General features: G+C 36.1%; 1 protein-coding gene across 1 annotated transcript in view; it reads right to left on the reverse strand.

Annotated features, from left to right (window-relative positions):
• KHDRBS3 (KH domain containing, RNA binding, signal transduction associated 3) overlaps nt 1–19396 on the reverse strand; it is a 67450-nt gene that overhangs the window by 12446 nt on the left and 35608 nt on the right. Inside the window, exon 6 of the mRNA XM_009702454.1 lies at nt 9261–9343. Within this exon, the coding sequence (XP_009700756.1) occupies nt 9261–9343 (83 nt within the window). The remainder of the gene's footprint in view (nt 1–9260; nt 9344–19396) is intronic.

Consider the following 19396-nt stretch of genomic DNA (forward strand, 5'->3'; position numbering starts at 1 on the left):
AGCTGCGTGAGGGTAGGAAGGCACTACAGACGGATCTGGACAGACGGGATTGATGGGCCTAGACCAACTGTATGAGGTTAAACAAGAACAAGTGCTGGGTCCTGCACTTTGGTCACAATAACCGCATGCAATGCTACAGGTTTGGGGACAAGTGGCTGGAAAGCTGCCTGGCAGAGAAAGACCCGGGGGTGTTGGTCAACAGCCGGCTGAACATGAGCCAGCAGTGTGCCCAGGTGGCCAAGAAGGCCAACAGCATCCTGGCCTGTATCAGAAACAGTGTGGCCAGCAGGACCAGGGAAGCGATCATCCCTTTGTACTCCGCGCTGGTGAAGCCGCACCTCAAATACTGTTTTGGGCCCCTCACTACAAGAAGGACATTGAGCTGCTGGAGCATGCCCAGAGAAGAGCAACAAAGCTAGTAAAGGGCCTGGAGAAAAAGTCTTACGAGGAGCAGCTGAGGGAGCTGGGATTGTTTAGCCTAGAGAAAAGGAGGCTGAGGGGAGACCTTATTGCCCTCTACAACTACCTGAAAGGAGGTTGTAGAGAGGTGGGGATTGGGCTCTTCTCCCCAGTAATTAGCAATAGGACAAGAGGAAACGGTCTCAAGTTGCACCAGGGGAGGTTCAGGCTGGGCATTAGAAAGAACTTCTTCACTGTAAGAGTCATTTAGCATTGGAATGGGCTCCCCAGGGAGGTGGTGGAGTCACCATCCCTGGAGGTGTTAAAAAAAACGTTTAGATGTGGCACTTCGAGACATGGTTTAGTGGGTTTAGCAGGCATGGTGGCATCAGGTATACAGTTGGACTTGATGATCTTTGAGGTCTCTTCCAACCACAATGATTCTATGATTCTAAGGAATGTATTTGGTTAAGAAGATAATATAACTGTTTTCAGGGCTGCATAATCATAAGCATCTGTCAGACCTTAAAAGCAATGTATTATCATGTTTGAGATCTTTCCAGTGCTTCTCTAACGCCCCTTACACAGGCAGCGTTTGAGCCTTGCCTCTCCAAGTATAGTAAGGCAGACCTCTTCCTTAAAGATAATTCAATTCACTTAACTGCTAAGACCTGCTGGCTGGGCTTGTGTGGGCTCTACTCCTTTTATCAACACTTATGTTCCAAGCACATTGTACCTGGCATTTCCACCATGATAAATTTCAAATTCTGATGGTTTCTAAACCGTATTTTTCATCATCTGTCCACTGTATGATGCCAAAATTGTGCTTAAAAGTACAATTTACAGCTCCCAGTATTTCTTCTAAAATCAAATACAAGCAGGAGAAACAAATAAGACCAATTTAAAGTTTTCTTGCAACTATCTCCCTTTTCTGAAGTTGTCCAATTAAACAGATATTTCCTCACCAACGGAAAGAGGCAAGTTCTTTCTTCCCTTGAAAGCAAACCAAATTCTATAGGGTAGTCTAAGAGAAAAAAATGCAATTTTCAATTACTGCTTGTTATCAGACATAGTATGTTGACTGTCAACCAGCCAAATAGCGTAAAATCTTCATCTTACAAAAAGGTGTTGTGACAAAAATCTTCTGAACCGATGAAGCCTGATTTCTCATGTCTATCTTTCAAATAACAGACTTTGGCTTCCAAGTGTGAGTTTCCAGTGAAGTTCCTTCTGCACCGCACACCAGGGAAAATAAATCTTCCTTATACACATTCTTCGCTATCTACTGCAAGTGTGAATTTACGATGCTGTCCTTTCTCTAGTCAGAGAGACTATTTAGTTTCTCTTCCTTATCTTGGTATCTCTTAATGAAACCAGTAGAAACTTATTTCTAAATGAATAGCAACTTTAATTTGTAAGATTCGGTAGCCTCGTTATCCAAGTTCTGTCTCCAAAGACCACATATCTAGTAGCATCACTGCAGCATCCTGCTGAGGCCAAGCAACTAGATATTCTCCTTCCTCTTTGTTTCCTCCATCATCCAAGCTTAAAGTACTTTTTTAAAAAAAATACTGTAATTAAATTGAAGCACTCATAGTTTAAAATATCTTAATTGTATAACTAATTCCACAAGCTACCGCTGATAACTACAATACAGCATTTAATATTTAAAAAATATTCACTGTTAATGAGTTTTTCTTCCCATTAAGGACTTCTTAAAAGATCCTATTTGACCTACCCTTTTCTCATGTTTTCACCTGTGTAATTAGTCAAGGAAAAAAATCCCAAATCCTACCAAATACTCATCCTCTTTAATTATATTTTGGTAATTCAACCACCCAGTTTGATGCTGTATAATCACCTAAGTAAAATTAAACCAATCATGCAAAATGAATAATCTAATTTTAGGAAATAATTCCTCTTTTTGGATTATTCAAATATTTAAAATTTCACGTTACTACTTTCTGTACCACCATAACACCACATATAAGTTTTCTCCAACAGGTTTCTAAATTTACTTTTAAATGCAGTTTTGCTTGTTTTCTAAACACTTAGGCATATTCATAGTAAAATTTAATAGCAAAGCCATGAAGAAAACCAAAATTAATTTTGCATCTAAAAAGCTTTTTATCAAGTATAATTCATAAATTAAAAGTAATCCTAACATTTCTTAAATAGTGAAGTAATCTAATGTCAACATGACAAGGATTCTAAAACCTTTTCCAATTTTATGAGTGCAGCATGCAATATACTTACGTTAAGATTAATTTTTCCTTTAAAAGTAAGTTTTTTCCATCATTACACTTGAATTGCCTTAGTCTTATTCCTGCTTACTGAGGTTTCAGACCAGATTTCTGTAAACTAATTTAAAAAATCAAACATATGCTAGACTCAATTAAACTCACCTGTGCTATTGAGGTACTTCTGAGTATTTTATCTTGTCACATTTTAACATGCAACAAAAGAGGAAAACATCTATCTAAACCTGAAGAACTAGATCTGAAAAACTGCAGAAAATAATCTATTCCAATAATATGAGTGTAAAAATTAAGCAGGAATCCTCATGGTATGAATTTTCAGTTAAAAGCTACATTTGCTTGTTTATGCTAATGCTTTTGAGGCTTTATTTACACAGAATTATAACCTCCAATAAGCTCATACATACCAGGTGTTTATAAGCAACAATTACTAAATACTAGCCATTTGCACTATCCCCAGAAATCAAACTGCTGTGGATTGATTTATTTAAGTCAGAGCATGAAATACAAACAGCTACTAGCATTAAAATCCAAAGAATTACATCTTGAAAAGCTACAGTAACAGCCACTGTTTTGCATATAATGCATATTTATACACCCTGGAAATGCATGATTGCTGACAAATTTAACAATGTAAATTTAAAACACTGAGCATCACAAACAAAATGTTAGCAATTAACTTTCAAATACCAATAGCAACACTTCCATAAGCTAATTTCAAATCCATACACTCAACTCTTCATGAAAATCCTCTTCTTATAAACAGCAATGTCATCATCTTCTGTATGACTACTAAGCACAGTTTAAGAATACACCTGAAAATTGGAGTTCCTAATGGAAAATGGGGAGGACCACATCTCTGAGTCTTAGGAAGAACTACATACTAGGAATCAGCTTCTCTCCAAACTTAAGGTGCCTTTGGAGTGGCACAAAATCGGAGATTAGAGATTTGCATCTTTCAAACCTCAAATTTAGCTGTATTGTTGAGGCATCAGTTGGACAATGGCCATTGCCCAATTTCAAGGTGAGTTTTTTTTTTAGTCCTCTTTTTGAGCTGACACCCAGTTAATTTTTTCTTAAGTAACTACCACAAGCTACAGAACACAAACTTCCTCAAACCTTTCAAACCACAGGGTCATTGTGCACAATCTACCCTACTTTAAAGAAATTATGTCTTGTATCAGTCCCTGCTGAAACAAACAGTAAAGGTCTCACCACATGACACTCATAACATTGGGCTTTTAACATGCTTAGGAATGAACACATGGGGAGTTATCTTTTTATGCTTTTAGATACAATAATTTAAAATAAAGTTGCAGCATGTACTTCTCACTTCCCAACACATTAACCAAAAAATCACAGTGAACTAGAGGCACTGAATACAGGTATAATAAAGAGAATTTGACGGTTCCCTCAATTCAGACTAGCTTGACTGGATGGCTGTAAAGTTTACAGGCAACTTGCAGGTATTTGAATGTATCACATCTTTGTATGATTTAAAATGGTAGCAATTATTGTTACATATGCAAGAGCAGCAACTGAGAAACACTACGTTTAAGCCAATGGGACAATGGTTGCTGAGATAAATCTAGAGCATTAATAGGCAAGTGTGAAAACCAGAAGACATTGCAGAAAACTGTAGACAAAGCGTGCAATTACAATAGTCCTAATCTTTGCCCTTTTATATCTGCATTTAGATTAACTTCTGCAATGGAGTGAAGGTGAGATCACCCTGCTTGAAGATCTAAAACAGTTTTAAAATTATAAATAAGTTATAACATACAATGTACTAATTACTATATGAATGCTTATTCTTGCCCCTAAACAGACACTGGCATGTAGTTACACAAACTATTCCTTTTATAGTTGAGACTGCTGATCTCTGTTGCAGGTAAAAACCAATGAAGCTAGACAAGAGTGGTTTTTTTTTTCTAGGAAAAGTAGTATCCAGTTTTAAATGCTGGCAGACAAGCCTTCAAAGTTATTTGAAACTTCTGAGTGCTGCAAAGCAGACAGATGGGGTTCTCCACATATTTTTGTACTACAGTAACTGTGTTAGCCATTTTCTCTTGATAGTAAACTTAAAAGCACACAGTAAACCTTTAATGCTGTTGGAGAGGTAACAAACTCAGCCTCCTTTCTCGGCAACCTTGTCACATAATCCGAATTTTAGTAACAAACCTCTTCCCCTGGCATGTTAACTCTCTGCAGCATCTGTCACTGCTATGAATGGTTGATCATAAGTACCTCTGTAGTCATCTCAATGCTATTAAGCAGATGGCAGAGCTAAATCCGAATGATGTAGTACATCTCCCTGGTGGACTTTGTTTCCATACACTACCATTATTCTACAATTCCTCAGTGATAAATCTTATGTATTCTAGAGAACATTAAACAGTGAACTGACAGTGACAACTGATTTATTAGCATCCATTCCCCTTTGCCCTATTATTGTCTCTGCAAACACTTGTGCAAATTGTGTATGGAGCCGTTAAGGGACAAAAGCACTTTTGCTCAATTTGAAACATATTTTGGAGGTTCAAAATAGATTTTTTTTTCATGCTGAAAGTCTTTAAACTGATGTACAAATTTAAATGAAGACCCAACTAAACGCTCCTGCTTCCTCCACAATATTCCTCTCTGATTTTTCATAATAAAGTTGGTCTACCAGCAACATCAGGCCATTAAAACATTCACTACTTTCTGCAATAAATCCAAGTAAAGAACTACTGTTCTAGACAGATTTGGATAAGTCCTTTAAGAGTCACCTAGGTTGTGTCAGGATGCCTATGTGCTGGTGAGGGAAGCTGACAAGTATACATTCATCTGACATAGGCAAATATCAGCACCAGGAGTTTTTTCACACTTGCAGTTCACATTCTACCATAAGATCCCAGAAAGGTTTTTGGCATACAACTGCACATGTTAAATTACTATATATGCACATAAGAAATTTCATGAAGGCATTACTGACTGCATAACGTGAAATCTGCCCTGCATGACAGTAACATTCAGCCTAGTCCTCCTGCTCTCCTTAGCTAGGCATTGAGTATCAACCATAAACGATCATAGCTTTCGACAGTGTTCATTATGCTCTATTAAGGTAAAACTGTCTTGGTTGCTTTAAGTATATACTAGCCTTTGATTTTCAGAAATTGAGAAACACTTAAATTAATTTTAGATTGCTTTGGTTTTTTTATAACAATATGAACAGCCCAGTTGATTAATCATTCCAAGTTTATACTGGTAAAAATATCTTGCAATCCTCTGCAAAAACTATACATATAATTTAGTCACATCTTCTAAAAAATCTGTTAAGATATCTAGTCAAGCTCAGTACAGCTCCAAGGGATATTTTTTAAATCTTTTTGACCATTAAAAAAATAATTCTGTTAAAAGACATCCTGAAGCACTATTTGGGGCTTTGTTGCACAAACAACTGTGAATAAGAAAATATTTTTAAGAAAAACTATTTTTTTATAGGATTACAGGGCATTAAGACAGATGAGAACTTGGGAGAAAAGTTTCTGCTGTTTCTCTCCCTATTAGTGCTGTGATACATTTTTAACTAGAACTTCAGGTTGTTAAGCACAAGCAAGGATACAGTCTCATACAATGTCAAATAAAATGCCTTTAAACTTTTAAACACACATGATTTGGTAGCAGCAAGCAGTTAGGTTATAGAAAGGAAGAACTGTTTGCAAAGGCATACAAAATCTCAACTTCCTTAATGCACAAATACGGTGTGCTATTCTTCATATCTGAAGGTATCGCCCATCCTAGTCCTTCTCCATCTCTGGACTAAAAAAGTCCAGATTGGACTATTTCTGGGAAATACACTAGAAACATCAAAATTAAAAACAATAGAGAAGAGTCATGCTGCATTGTACTGAATGGTCTAATTTGGAGAATTTTCACCTTTACCAAAGGAATCACTAAAATAAGCAAAAACTTTAAAACCAAAATGAGTATTTCAATCGTCTCCACTGCATCACACATGCACATTGTACATACTGTGTACACTTGTGAAAATTAAGTTTGATGAAATGCAGGAAAAGACTCCTGCAAATAACTTAAGAAGCAATCCTATCTTTTCAGTTCACTAGCTATTTCTCAAATTTCCTTTTTAATACTCAGTATCTTAGTCTCACAAACTTCTAGAGAATATCAGAAGACATACTAGAAATACTATTATTTTAAGATTACTAATTTCAACTTACAAAAGGAAAGAGGAAAAGTTATTTACAAATGCTAGTTACTAAATGATGTATTTTAAACATGTGAATGCCCTCTATGCGCAAATATATTTTCTTTTCATTCTTTATGAGGGAAAAATACAAAGAACAGTATAAGGCTAAACTACGAAAACAATACACTTTTCCCAATTTCCTTCACAGTAAGGGCATCGTAATGCACCTAAATATGGTAAGTATCTCTTAGTGGTTACAAAATGACATTTTGCAATATAGGCTACTATTTGATATTCAGATTAAGGATAGGAATGATGCTCTAGGTAGCTCAGATGGTTGTTTATAGTTATTACTTTTTGCTTGCCAGTACAATCCTAGAAATCTTTTTGCCAACCCAGAAAATATGCCAGAAAATGAGTGCTGATGACCCATGAGAAACGTACAAGTGAATAATTTCCTGTTTTCTTTTACCATGCAGCACTTAATAAAATTAGGGGAAAAAGTGAAGTAATCATTCAGGAGCTAATGGATTCAACAAAATCTAACACTGTATGTATTGTGAAACTACAGGTAAAATATAGAGCAATCATTTTATGAAGTATCTCCTTCCAGACGGCTAGGCACGTGTACATATTGTGTCTAAGAATACTATACATATTCTTACATATTACTCCTTTACAAGAGCAATTTTGTTTCTTGGGAGATGTGCTTTTTGCTTATTTGAGTTCAAAGGAAAAAATCTTGGTGAAAAACTTCTAACATGGAAAAAAATACAAAATCCAAGTAATGTTTAGTTTTGGCTCAGGCAAACGACTTTGTAATGAAGTCCAAATGTTTGCATGCAATAAACCCGTTTACCAACACTAGAAGCAGTAAAACAGAACAGAATTACCAACATAAAAGTTGAAGACTATTTTGGTAATTTTCTTTTTGGAAAAAAAGATTACCAGCAGCTGCTCTCTAAATGTAACATTCTAGAGCCTCATATTTTGGAAGTCCTACACTGCTAGTTTCTTACATCATATTATTTTTATCAATTTTCAGTAGCTTACAAGACTCTATCAGACACAAAGGTATTTTCATTCTGTTACTTGTCAACAATAATGACACTTGAATCTTCCACTAAGGTTTTTCACATTGACTAAATTGTTGGGCACAGGAAAATACTCATTTATACAACAAAATTTAAGCTAGGTGTGTCAACACTACAGCAAAGCAGATGTCAGGTGTAATCAGTTTTGTTCTCAACTTTGCTGTGAACAGTACTGTACTATTTCAGGTAAGGCTACATTGTAAAAAATCTCTTAAATATTCAGCAGAAGGTAAAACAATCTAAGTAGTATCTATATCAACATCATGATATCCACCAATGTCTCTTTCCTACTGTCATCTTCTTCCCAGTGGGCAAGGTTTGAAAGTCTAATCACCCCAAATAATCAAAGCAGTAATGCAGAACTACAGTACTTTATTTTACCATTTTCTCAACATTCTAGTTTAAATCATTTGAAGTTTATTGCCATAAATTTCAAGAAATTCTCAGTGACATTACAAAATCTACTATTTATCAAAATATGAATGCTTGGTCTAACAGAAAGAGTGAGAATAAATTACAACTCAGTAAAAGGCACACAAAAGTTCCCTTTGCAGATCTGCACATTAGTAGTAGCTAATAGTGGGGATGACCGGCCAAGCTGCTAAATAATGTATCATGTGGTATTTGCCATTAAGTTCAACTACCACCTAATACAAGTAGTCTGTACTCCACAGCATTTTTCCCATCATTGGGACACATTAGTATTCCTTGTAATTCATGAAGTTTTCAAATAGCAACTGCTTTGAAGAAAGCAAAATTAAGAAAATAAATCAGAAGTGCTTAAAAATACTGTTGAGAATGAAGTGGAGCAAGGAACACAAATGGCAAGAGATTAGAATTTATCAGAAAGACAATTGCACAAAGGAGTAAAACAAACAACATGCTGTACTTTTTTTACACCTAAATAAAGGTAAAATACTGGAATATAACCATGTTTAAGTAGTAAGAAAATGCAATCAGCTCTATTTGAGATGATTTAATACACTTTATAAAGTTGGTTTTTCTCTCCCCTCTCTGCCCGTCCCCCCCAAATGAACCTGAATTAAGTTTTCCTGAATTTTAAAAAAAGTTTCTGATTTATGATTTCACATCACTAAAACTCTTCGTTTCAAGTTCTCATTTCTGTTTTTTTTCAACCACTCAGTAACTTGACTTTCATACTTACGTGACACTACAGAGAAGTAACGCTGGGGGTTATTTCTAATAAGCCTCTTACAACATTTTTGCTGTTTAAGATGAAATTGAAAAAATCTTTAAGTAGAACTAACTTCCCAACTGTAGAATATTACAAATTTAGTTACAGCAGATTTGCATACTTACCTTTGTGCTTGAGTGCTATAGCTGTTATCATAGGAATCATAGCTTTGTTCATCATAAGCAGTTCCATAACCATCATCATACTCCTGAAACAAAGTAAAAGAAAGGTAATATTAACTGTAAGCACACTCCAGAAACAAAGTAGTAACCTAGTTCTAAATACGAAAGACGATACTCTCCTGAAATGTGTATGACACACCTACACTATGAAATGGTAAAAACTATGATCTTAATAGAGACTACTTCCATTTAGGAGGCCATATACATCTAAGACTATAATTAGTTTTAAGCTATTTTGAACTATTGGCAATGTGCTTCAAAAAGATTTTTAGTTAACATTGGCTTCTGCAGACACAGTACAAATGCTTCACGTCTCCATGTACTTGAATTTGAGATGAGTGAGCTACTGGTCTTCTAAAAATCTCTGGGAAGCATCTTGGGAATCAAAACATCTGAATAAATACTGTGCAACTGACTTAGGTAGCTAACTTATTCCTGAACAATGACTTCTATGTAGACTATGGATGGGAAAAAAATTTCCTAGAGATAAGACAAGTAAGAATGATAGTTTTACTACTTTGAATACCCACCGTATACTCTTCAACTTGTGGGAGTTTAGTATGCATTAAGAAACTAAAAGTAAGGATTTCTTACTCCTCCTACATTACCCACACTAAGTATACACTATAGTAACACTCTTCCCATAATAGCACTGCACTTAAATACCAAGTTGAATCAACCACTAACTCCAGCTACAAGCCATACAGAAGTTTAAGATAAAAACAAGTGACAATGATGCTGTGTTTTCCCAGAGAAGGATGAACTATAGAAATCCAAAGAAACTGTCACCAATTTAGGTTTATTATTGGATGAAACAATAACTGAGCTAAACACATGAAAAGCAGAAGCAGCATTTTCTTTGTACTGATTCCTAGGAAATCTTCGTATCCAATCCTATCCAAATATGCCAAAGACCTCAATGGATATTTAGGGTTATCTTGTGGAGTTTTGTCAGATGAGAACTATCTACCAAGAAAACACTTTGAAGATATAGGGACCCACAGAAATTAAATTCAGGCATCATCTTATATATCATGTTTTCTGAATATGTGTGTATCAAACCCTGGCAATGTAAGGATAAAGTCTCATGAAAGAACAAACTCTAAAAAAAAAGGAACCTTTAATAATCTTTCGGTGACGACAAAACAAAACCGACTAGCAGTATCCATTAGATAGGGATGACAGATGACGGATTGTCTAACTCTAGACAACAGCACCTCCATGATTGGAACCTGACAGCTTTCTATAGCAGAAGCCAACTACATCCTCAGAACAACTGATAAGAAACAGAGTTTGCCAAGAGTCTTTAGTATTTCTTCCAGTCATTTAAAACGGTTTATATAGAAAACCAGGCAATCTGCTCATCAGTACTGCTTCACCACTAGATCAGTGAACATGATTGTTTCCCAGCAGTGACTAGAAGTGTGTCTATGAATATTTGCCTATTCATAGGTCTGGAAGAAGAAATGAGGTTTCTTCCAATTGTCTCTTGCAAAAAGATCCATGGATAAATAGTCCCACTTGAAAAGGAAATGCATTGCTTTCTTTCAGTAATTCACTGTCTTGAAACTAAAAATTAAAATAGAGTCTTAGCATTTTCTTTGCCCATCTGATCGGGATATGGATTTTCCTTGATAAGCCACACACCAAACCCACAAAACCGTTGCCTCCTGGTAATTATTATGAACAAGCACTTTATTACTCATTGATGCAATACACAGACATCTGTTAACACAATTATGAACAAGCACTTTATTACTTATTGATGCAATACACAGACATCTGTTAACAATACAGGCATTGATCAACAGCAGAAGCTGTCTGAGCCAACTTATTTGCTCTGTTCCAGAACATTTACATGACATTTGGTCTCCTCTTGCAGAATCTCCCAACTGTGAACCAGTCATCCCTGAAAGGGGCTCCCAAACTTAAAACCGTGTTCACCCAGCAGTGACAACAAATAAAACCAGAGGACTGAAATTCATCTTTTAACATTAGGAAAGCTTTGCCACTAAAGAAACATTGGAGAATTCTTAAGCAGTCAAATTTTTCACATTCATGATAACTATTTTACTGAAACACTGATCACGAAAGAAAAGGGGAAAATAGACTACTCTGAAATTATGGTGTAACTATGACTTCTTGAAGACAAAGGAACAAAGTAAATTTGAAACAGGATGATCCTTAACAAGATGTCCAGCAGAACAAAAGGAAAATTTTGGGGAGATCCACACTACGAGACTTCAGTGTTTCTAGTATTAGCATTTCTCTTCCAGAGCAATTTTGCCCAGAACTCATTACTGTTCACCATTTTGAGTGTTAATAAATTTGACTACTGCATAAATTAAGCCCTGCATTATTATATTGTTGAAAGTGGCTCTTACAGGTTTCAAATGAAAAAGAGTTCTGGTTTGTAGTTTATACGTGGGACTCCTATCACTTAGCATTAAAAAAATCAACCTGTGCTGCTGCAATTACTATAATCTGCTTAAAAAGAGAAATTCTTCCTTTTTATTGCTGTATTTACATTTATAAAACCAAAAATTTACATTAAAACCAAGATAAACTTCATGTGCAACATGCTGCAAAAAATAGAATAGGTTTAAAGAGCTGCTTTCAATGGCTTGTTCTGTTAAGAGATAAGAGATTCAAATTGCAAAACATTTGTTTACTGTGTACTATTTCCTTGAAGTAGCAATTAGACAGGGCCAGCTGAAGTATGTTGCAGAGCTTTCCCTGAATTAGGCCTGACACAGTATTCTCTTAGTCATACGGTATTTCAAAACTCAGAAGGTTACAAATAAGGTCGGCCAAGGTACAATGTTTTACATTTTAGATTAAATCCACACTACTTGGGTATTTTCTTTCTGAAACACAGACCTTGTGGCTTCAATAAATGTTTTCTTTATTTAGCATCTAGGTGACATCCTTGGCCATCTGGTATGTTTCAGTACTATAAAGTATCATGCTGACTTAAATGAAAACAAATTAAATTCATTCAAAATGAAAGCTGAGTGGTACGGTTGACACATTGAAGGGACAGTATGCCATCCAGAGGGACCTGGACAAGCTTGAGAAGTAGGCCTGTGTGAACTTCATGAGGTTCAACAAGGCCAAGTGTAAGGTCCTGCACCCAGGTTGGGGCAATCCCAGGTATCACATCATCCCCCAGCCTGTACTGATCGAGAGCAGCCCCATGGAGAAGGACTTGTGGGGTGCTGGTTGACCAGAAGCTCAACATGACCCAGCAATGTGGGACTGCAGCCCAGAAAGCCAACCATATCCTGGACTGCATCAAAAGAAGCGTGACCAGCAGTCGAAGCAGGCAATTCTCCCCCTCTACTCCGCTCTGGTGTGACCCCCCCTGCAGTACTGCCTTCAGCTCTGGGGTCCTCAGAACAAGGACATGGACCTGTTGGAGTGGGTCCAGAGGAGGGCCATGAAGATGATCAGAGGGCTGGAGCACTTCTCCTGTGAAGACAGGCTGAAAGAGTTGGGGCTGTTCAGCCTGGAGAAGAGAAGGTTCCACAGAGACCTTATAGCAGTCTTTCAGTTCTTAAAGGGGGCTTATAAGAAAGATAAGGAGGGACTTTTTAACAAGGCCTGTTGTGACAGGACAAGGGGTAATCATTTTAAACTAAAGAAAGCTAGATTTAGACTAGATATAGGAAAGAATTTTTTCACAATAAAGGTGGTGAAACACTGGCACAGGTTGCCTGGAGAGGTGGTAGATGCCCCATCCCTGGAAAGACTGACAGGCTGGAGGGAGCTTTGAGCAACCTGAACAAGTTGAAGATGTCCCTGCTCATTGCAGGGAGGTTGGACCAGGCGACCCTTAAAGGTCCCTTCCAACCCAAAGCATTCTATGATTCTGTTATTTTTACACAAACATAATGAAAATACACAAGACAGAACTTAAATATGCATAGATATCCTGTACTAAAGCACATCACAGATTCACCGGCAAGAATTTCTACACAGATTTCTAATACAGGAAGAATTACACCTTCATAAGAATATTTTATTTGCTGAAAAATCAGCACGAAAAATGCATGTTTCAGGTATTTATAAAAGCATTCATTTTTGTATTTAATGCCATTATACTTCTTCACATGGATAGCAGCATTTGTATTCCTACTACCTACCAAATGCTATACAACAGACTCCCCTCTGTATTCCAATTACATAAGTCTATAAATAGCTCTTCGTAAAGGTACTTGGTAATCAGAAAGAACTTACTGGTGAAGTCATGTTTCCACTCCCATTCCAAAAAAAACAAAAGCCCAAACAAGATCATATTTTCATTCCATGAATGGGAGCATCTTGTTCCTGTTATTTATTATTCTACTTTTCAGGATAACATAGAAAACTAATTCTCACCAGATCTAGTCTGATCAAAAGACGAAAAGTATGCTGTACAGTTTGTGCTTACAACAAAAATGTAGAAAAAATGAGCTGAAAATGCCAAAGTCCTCTTAAACTACAGGTATTTTCCATACAACATATTTCAAATATCAATCAGGAAGGTACCAAGAACGATCGTCCTGACTTCTGTTAATTTCAGTCTTAAGAATCTTCCCCCAAAATAACAGAACAGCTAGAATTACAAGACAGATCTTCCGAAAAGAATATGAAGTTACTCTGTAAAAATCTCAAACCTTATTAATAAATTCCTTTAAGCCAGCACCACATCACATTTCCTCTTAAAGAGAGCTTCTGCCTGCAGTTGTCTCAATGATAGTGCCCACAGTTGATACAAATCCAAAGAGCAGCACTAGTAACACTAATTGTTCAGTGCGAAGTGCGGAAACTTTTCATGAACAGAACCAAAGGCAACATGTAAATATGCACTCTTCAAATATATTAAATAGTAAGTTACTATCACAGGTCACAAGATGATAAAAGTAATGAAAGCAATCTTTGCCAAAACCTCTACACTACCTAAAACATTACAAATCATGCCAAGCCTTGCTCAGTGGTGTTTTTTTTTTCTAATAATTAAGATCTCTAAACACACCCTTGTTCATGGGGAACAGGAAATGGTGGCTTTAAATTAAAAACTGCTGGCAGTGACAATGACAGACTAGTGTCTGGGCTCTCTTTAGGGAACATTAACAATGTTTCAAAGAGAACAAGACAGAGAAATAGGAAGAAAGAAGAGGGTAAAAAGTTCATTTTAACAAAAAGGCCACTTGCAGTTCTGGAAAAAAAAAATCATGAAATCAATAAGAAATCAATTTTCCAGCTCTCCCCAACTAAGGAAATCCATCGAAGGGGAAAAATTAAGGCTATTATCACTACAACTAAAAGGATGGGTTTTTTCTCATCATTCTCTGAAATGAATACTTATACCAGTACTTTATCACAGAATACTGGAGGAATGCCTTCCTTTTAGATAGAAATCATCACATTCAAAAAGTTTGTGCAGAGATTAACTTGAAGGATAAAGAACATGAGAGAACATCAGTGCAGTTCAATGAAGAATATTTTTTTTGTAAATTAGAATTGTAAAGGCAAGGAACAGTCATTTTGTTACGTGGAAATAACATCTCCCCATCATTTAATCAACAGGGAATATGGGGCAATCAAAACAAATATGGGTAGCTACTACCATCTAAAGTCTGACTGATAACATTAAGGACATTAGGAGCAAACATGCACAGACTGTAAGCTCTTATTTTGTAGATTTTCATCTGTTTTCATCTAGAAGAAGTCTAGTGCATATTCAACCAGAACAAATAAGGTATTCTTGGAATGACAGATGTGCTAGTGGATTGTTTCTCATGCATCTCAAAAAGAAAAAAAGAGTTGCTAATGAATATAGGCAGTAACATTTAAACCAAGTTACTACCAGGCCAAAACAATTCTGTCTTTCTATATACAACAGCAGGGAGCAGTGTCAGAATCAGGAGGATGACTCATGCTCATTCAATAATAACAAGTCAGAAAACAGTCAACTTAGATGAGCAGATTAAACTAAAATACCTTGAAAAGAAAATACATTATATGCACATTATAGGTGAACTTCCAACTTTGAGATAGGCAGGTGGAAAAGCTTTTCAGCCTTTCCTCCAAAGCTTTCCACTGTTTCCACAGGCAAAGTTGCCTCAGGTCCTGAGAAAATTAAAACATTTTCCAGTCTACCTCCACTTAATCCTGAAAACCCCACAGAAGGTAAATATGATTCAAAGTAAAACAAAACAATTGAGGAACTTATATTTAAATCCTTTTTTACATTTATTTCTCCTTGCTTGTCCTATTTAGCATGAAAAAAGAACACTAATTTGCAAAAAAAGCCAAGAAATAATGGTTTAATGTTATGAACTTGCTTTCCAAAAGTCTTGCCTGAATTCACCCTGACTTTAAGAATAGTCTTAGCACTTCTGAAAAGCCAAAATTCAGTAAATACTTTGCTCAAAAAAAGGCATAATACCTAAGTGGAAACCACAACATTATCCACATAGAGGAACAGAGACAGAATAGACAAAAGACTTTTTCTTTTGTTCTCAGAGAATGAAGCTAACTCAAGTCCTTTTCCAGAAACTCAAAGAAAAAGCTTCACACTCAAAACTAAGCAAATAAAAACATTTGAAATTAACATTGCATGTTATTAGGAAATTAACAACATTCAGAAGATCAAGGTAAATTAAAACACGGTCTGACTCTTGCAAAGTGACATTAAAATTATACTTGAACTCTATTCAGGCAGAATTTAAATTCTTTTCTAAGTCTTATGTCATCTGGACTCTGCCTAATATTTTGTCACCTCAAATCCAGGAAACATTTATTTGTAAATAAAAAGCTTGGTGTTTTTTATACGGTACACGAAGTTTTCGCATTTTTCCTGCAGATCTTTCCTTCTTCAACCATGAACAGCAAGTGAGCAAATGAATGTTAATGAAAAAAGTCTACTTTAAAAACAGTTCACCATGCAAAATCAGCACTTTATTAATAGCTCCATGAAATTGCTTCCACATTAATCCTACTTTTCAGTTTTTCAAAATCTAAACTAAACATGATCTCCGTGAGGAGACAGGGAATTCAAGCTCACTGTAGATCAAAACAGAGAATTTACACTAGCTTTCTAAGATGCACTAAATAATAGGCTATAGGTTATTCAACTGAACAGGCTCTCACTTGTAAATAGTAAGACTTTGCATTCATTCTTTTCACTAATGGCTACATAACACATGTTTTATAATAATCACTGGATCATGAAATAGATTTTGTTCTTAGTCATCCAGCCAAATGTTACTCGTGAACAAAATTCCCTTAAGTCCTTCCACAAATTTGTAAGGATTTCTTGCAAAATCGAAAGGATAGAAGCCATTGTTCCTGACACTGTGTAAACTAAGACAGCCAGTATCCTGGCAGTCAGCACACCATCTCCAGAGATAACTAATGGAATATGAATACCTGCAACAGGAATTTGAACCAAGAGCCTTCCACTACTAGAATACTACTGAGCTTTCAATTACAAAGAGACATACAGCACCATATCACCTCACTGTTTTGTGTGAGATCTTGTTAGATAGTATGTTATGGCAATGTCTTTTTGGTCTTCCCTATTTCTTGTGGGAAACACTATGAGCACAGTCTCATACTATTATAATATCTAATACCTTACAGTATACGTAAGGTAAGTATAGTCTAAGAGACTTAGCATGAGAATTACAAGCTTAAGTCCGAAGCACTGCTTTGTCTATCAGTAAAAGTAATGCATTTCTGGAAATATTCAGAAATGCATTGCTTCAGGAACTATAAAGCTTAAAACCTTAGCAATCCCTAAGCTTTAGGATCTTCCAGAATCAGGCAATAACTAAACATAGATTTTTAAGGAACAGATTTTGAAGTTTGTTATCAGTATTTTTTTCCACCCAAGTGTTCTGTACATCCTTTTAAGTAGCCTGTACTCTTAAAGTTAAAAAAATCTTTAAGTTAAAAATACCAAGATTTTTTTAACTTAAAGGTATGTAATTGGAAATAGTCCATAATGTTCTTTTTCAAGTTACAATTTACTTAACATTAGAAAGGCTCTCTAGGTCTCTTACTGGTAGACATTCCATCTTAATTCAATTTTGTATTACACAAAGCAGTCTCACTGAAGTATTCTAATTGAAGCACTAACTGCTAGAAATTATACATGTGGTCACTGCGTTAGAAAAAATCTGCCACTGAGGTAACCCTTGTCTGAACACAAGAAAACATCAATAAAATTGCCAGAAACAGAACTAAAGCTCTGCCACAACTTTCCCGTATACACACTAGGGAGGAACATTTGGATTCGATTGCTTTCTGGAGTAGTGCTGAAGCAAGTCTTGGCCATAACTTGCTAGATTGATGAGTTTTATTTTTCAGTGTAGACATTCCACACTGCCACAGCAATAGGTTTTAAATCCATGTTTAAAGTCCAATTCTTAATGCCTAAAAATCTGATTATGAATGCAGATAAACTGTACTCTTCATTTAACACATTTAAGCAGTCAAAACAGGACTTGACATGGTATCATCAAATATTCACAGGAAATACAGAACTGAAATATTTATAGAATATCTGCAAAATATTTCCCTTTAAAATGAAAATAGCAGCAAATAAAAACCTTAAAAAAGCTTCAGTCTCATTGCTGTGTTACTAATTTGGAAAAAGCCTCAAAGGTCTGAAGCTGGTAAAAAGAGGACAACATGAAGAGGTAGAGAGCAGCAACTGTTACTAGACAGTATCTGAGACTGAATAGTTATGTTTTAACCTATGTTTGACTGATGACTTGCTAAGGAATTGACACTATTAAAGAGCAGCGAATTGCTAGCATATTGTTCTAATTTCCTGCTTATTGAAAATTATGGAAAAGCTTCAAGTTTCCAGTTAGTAGTTAAATACATTTTCTATTTCTTATCTTAATGGCATAAATTGTCAACTTAAAAATACATGAAAGTATTTTTATCTATTACACAGTTTGGTTCAATAAGTAGACAAAAATCCTCATATAATTAAGAGAACAATGTCCCTGAAACTATCTGTAAGTGCCTCAATAAATCTAGCAACCACCTAGTACGATTTCCCTTATCCAAGTATTATAAAAATAATCCTGGCCATGCTTCACACATCATACTAGGCTTTCTCCTTACCTGAGTGGTTGAGGACAAAAATGGGAGGCATGTTAGCCTTCAGAGAAAGCTTATCACACCATACAGAACCGTGAGGTTAGAACAGTGATTATAAAGTTGGCTGGCTGTAGAGGCCTGAATTTTTCCTATCATCTAAGCAGATGCTACAGCTATTAAAGAGACAATGTTCACAGAAAGTGATAAGGAACTGTCATTTAGTGGCTTCAAAAACTTCATCATGGTACTAACAGTATGGTGAGGCCCCAGAAGGAATGGGTCCTGGGCCTGAGAGATACACATAAGTGACACTGGCAACAGTGGAGTGGGAAAACTAGTTATATTGAACTGAAAAAATGTGCAGGTATTGCTGATGTTGCATGACTTCTGCAGAGGCAACAAAATCAAACATCCAGAGGCAGCACTACAAACATCCCAGAAAGTTGACAGAGGTCTACCTCTGTAAGAGGTAAGTTCTAGACAACTTCCCTACGGGCTCCAAGCACAGGACCACAATAGCCACCTAGTTTTGCTGATCTTGAGCCCACATTAAAATTCATCTAAATTCAAATTAATGATTTTTTGCCTGCGGCATGATTTTCCCCATGTGAGATACTGCCTCCAGAATTAACTCTTCCAATTTTTTTTTTAGAGTGAAACAGGTATTCCCCTTCCCATTTTGATGTTGTGTTTTAGAAAACAACTTCTTAGACAATCAAAAGGAGGAAGGAGAGAGATTAGGATAGGCAGGAGCCAGAGTAAGTTCCTCATAGATGTTAAAATACATTGGTCTCAAAGACTACAGCAAAAAGTTAGCAATGGAAACAAAGGAAAAGGGAGGCTGTTTGTGACTCGATGGTCTCATTTTCTCTCACAAGGTATACTTAATAGTACTCCACAGAGAAAATGGGCAAGGACTACAAGTACTAAAAGCCCTGCATCATCTTTGAGATATTTACAGAGTTACAGAAGATTGT

Source organism: Cariama cristata, unplaced genomic scaffold (genome assembly GCF_000690535.1).
Source record: "Cariama cristata isolate BGI_N322 unplaced genomic scaffold, ASM69053v1 scaffold9376, whole genome shotgun sequence".
Taxonomy (NCBI): domain Eukaryota; kingdom Metazoa; phylum Chordata; class Aves; order Cariamiformes; family Cariamidae; genus Cariama; species Cariama cristata.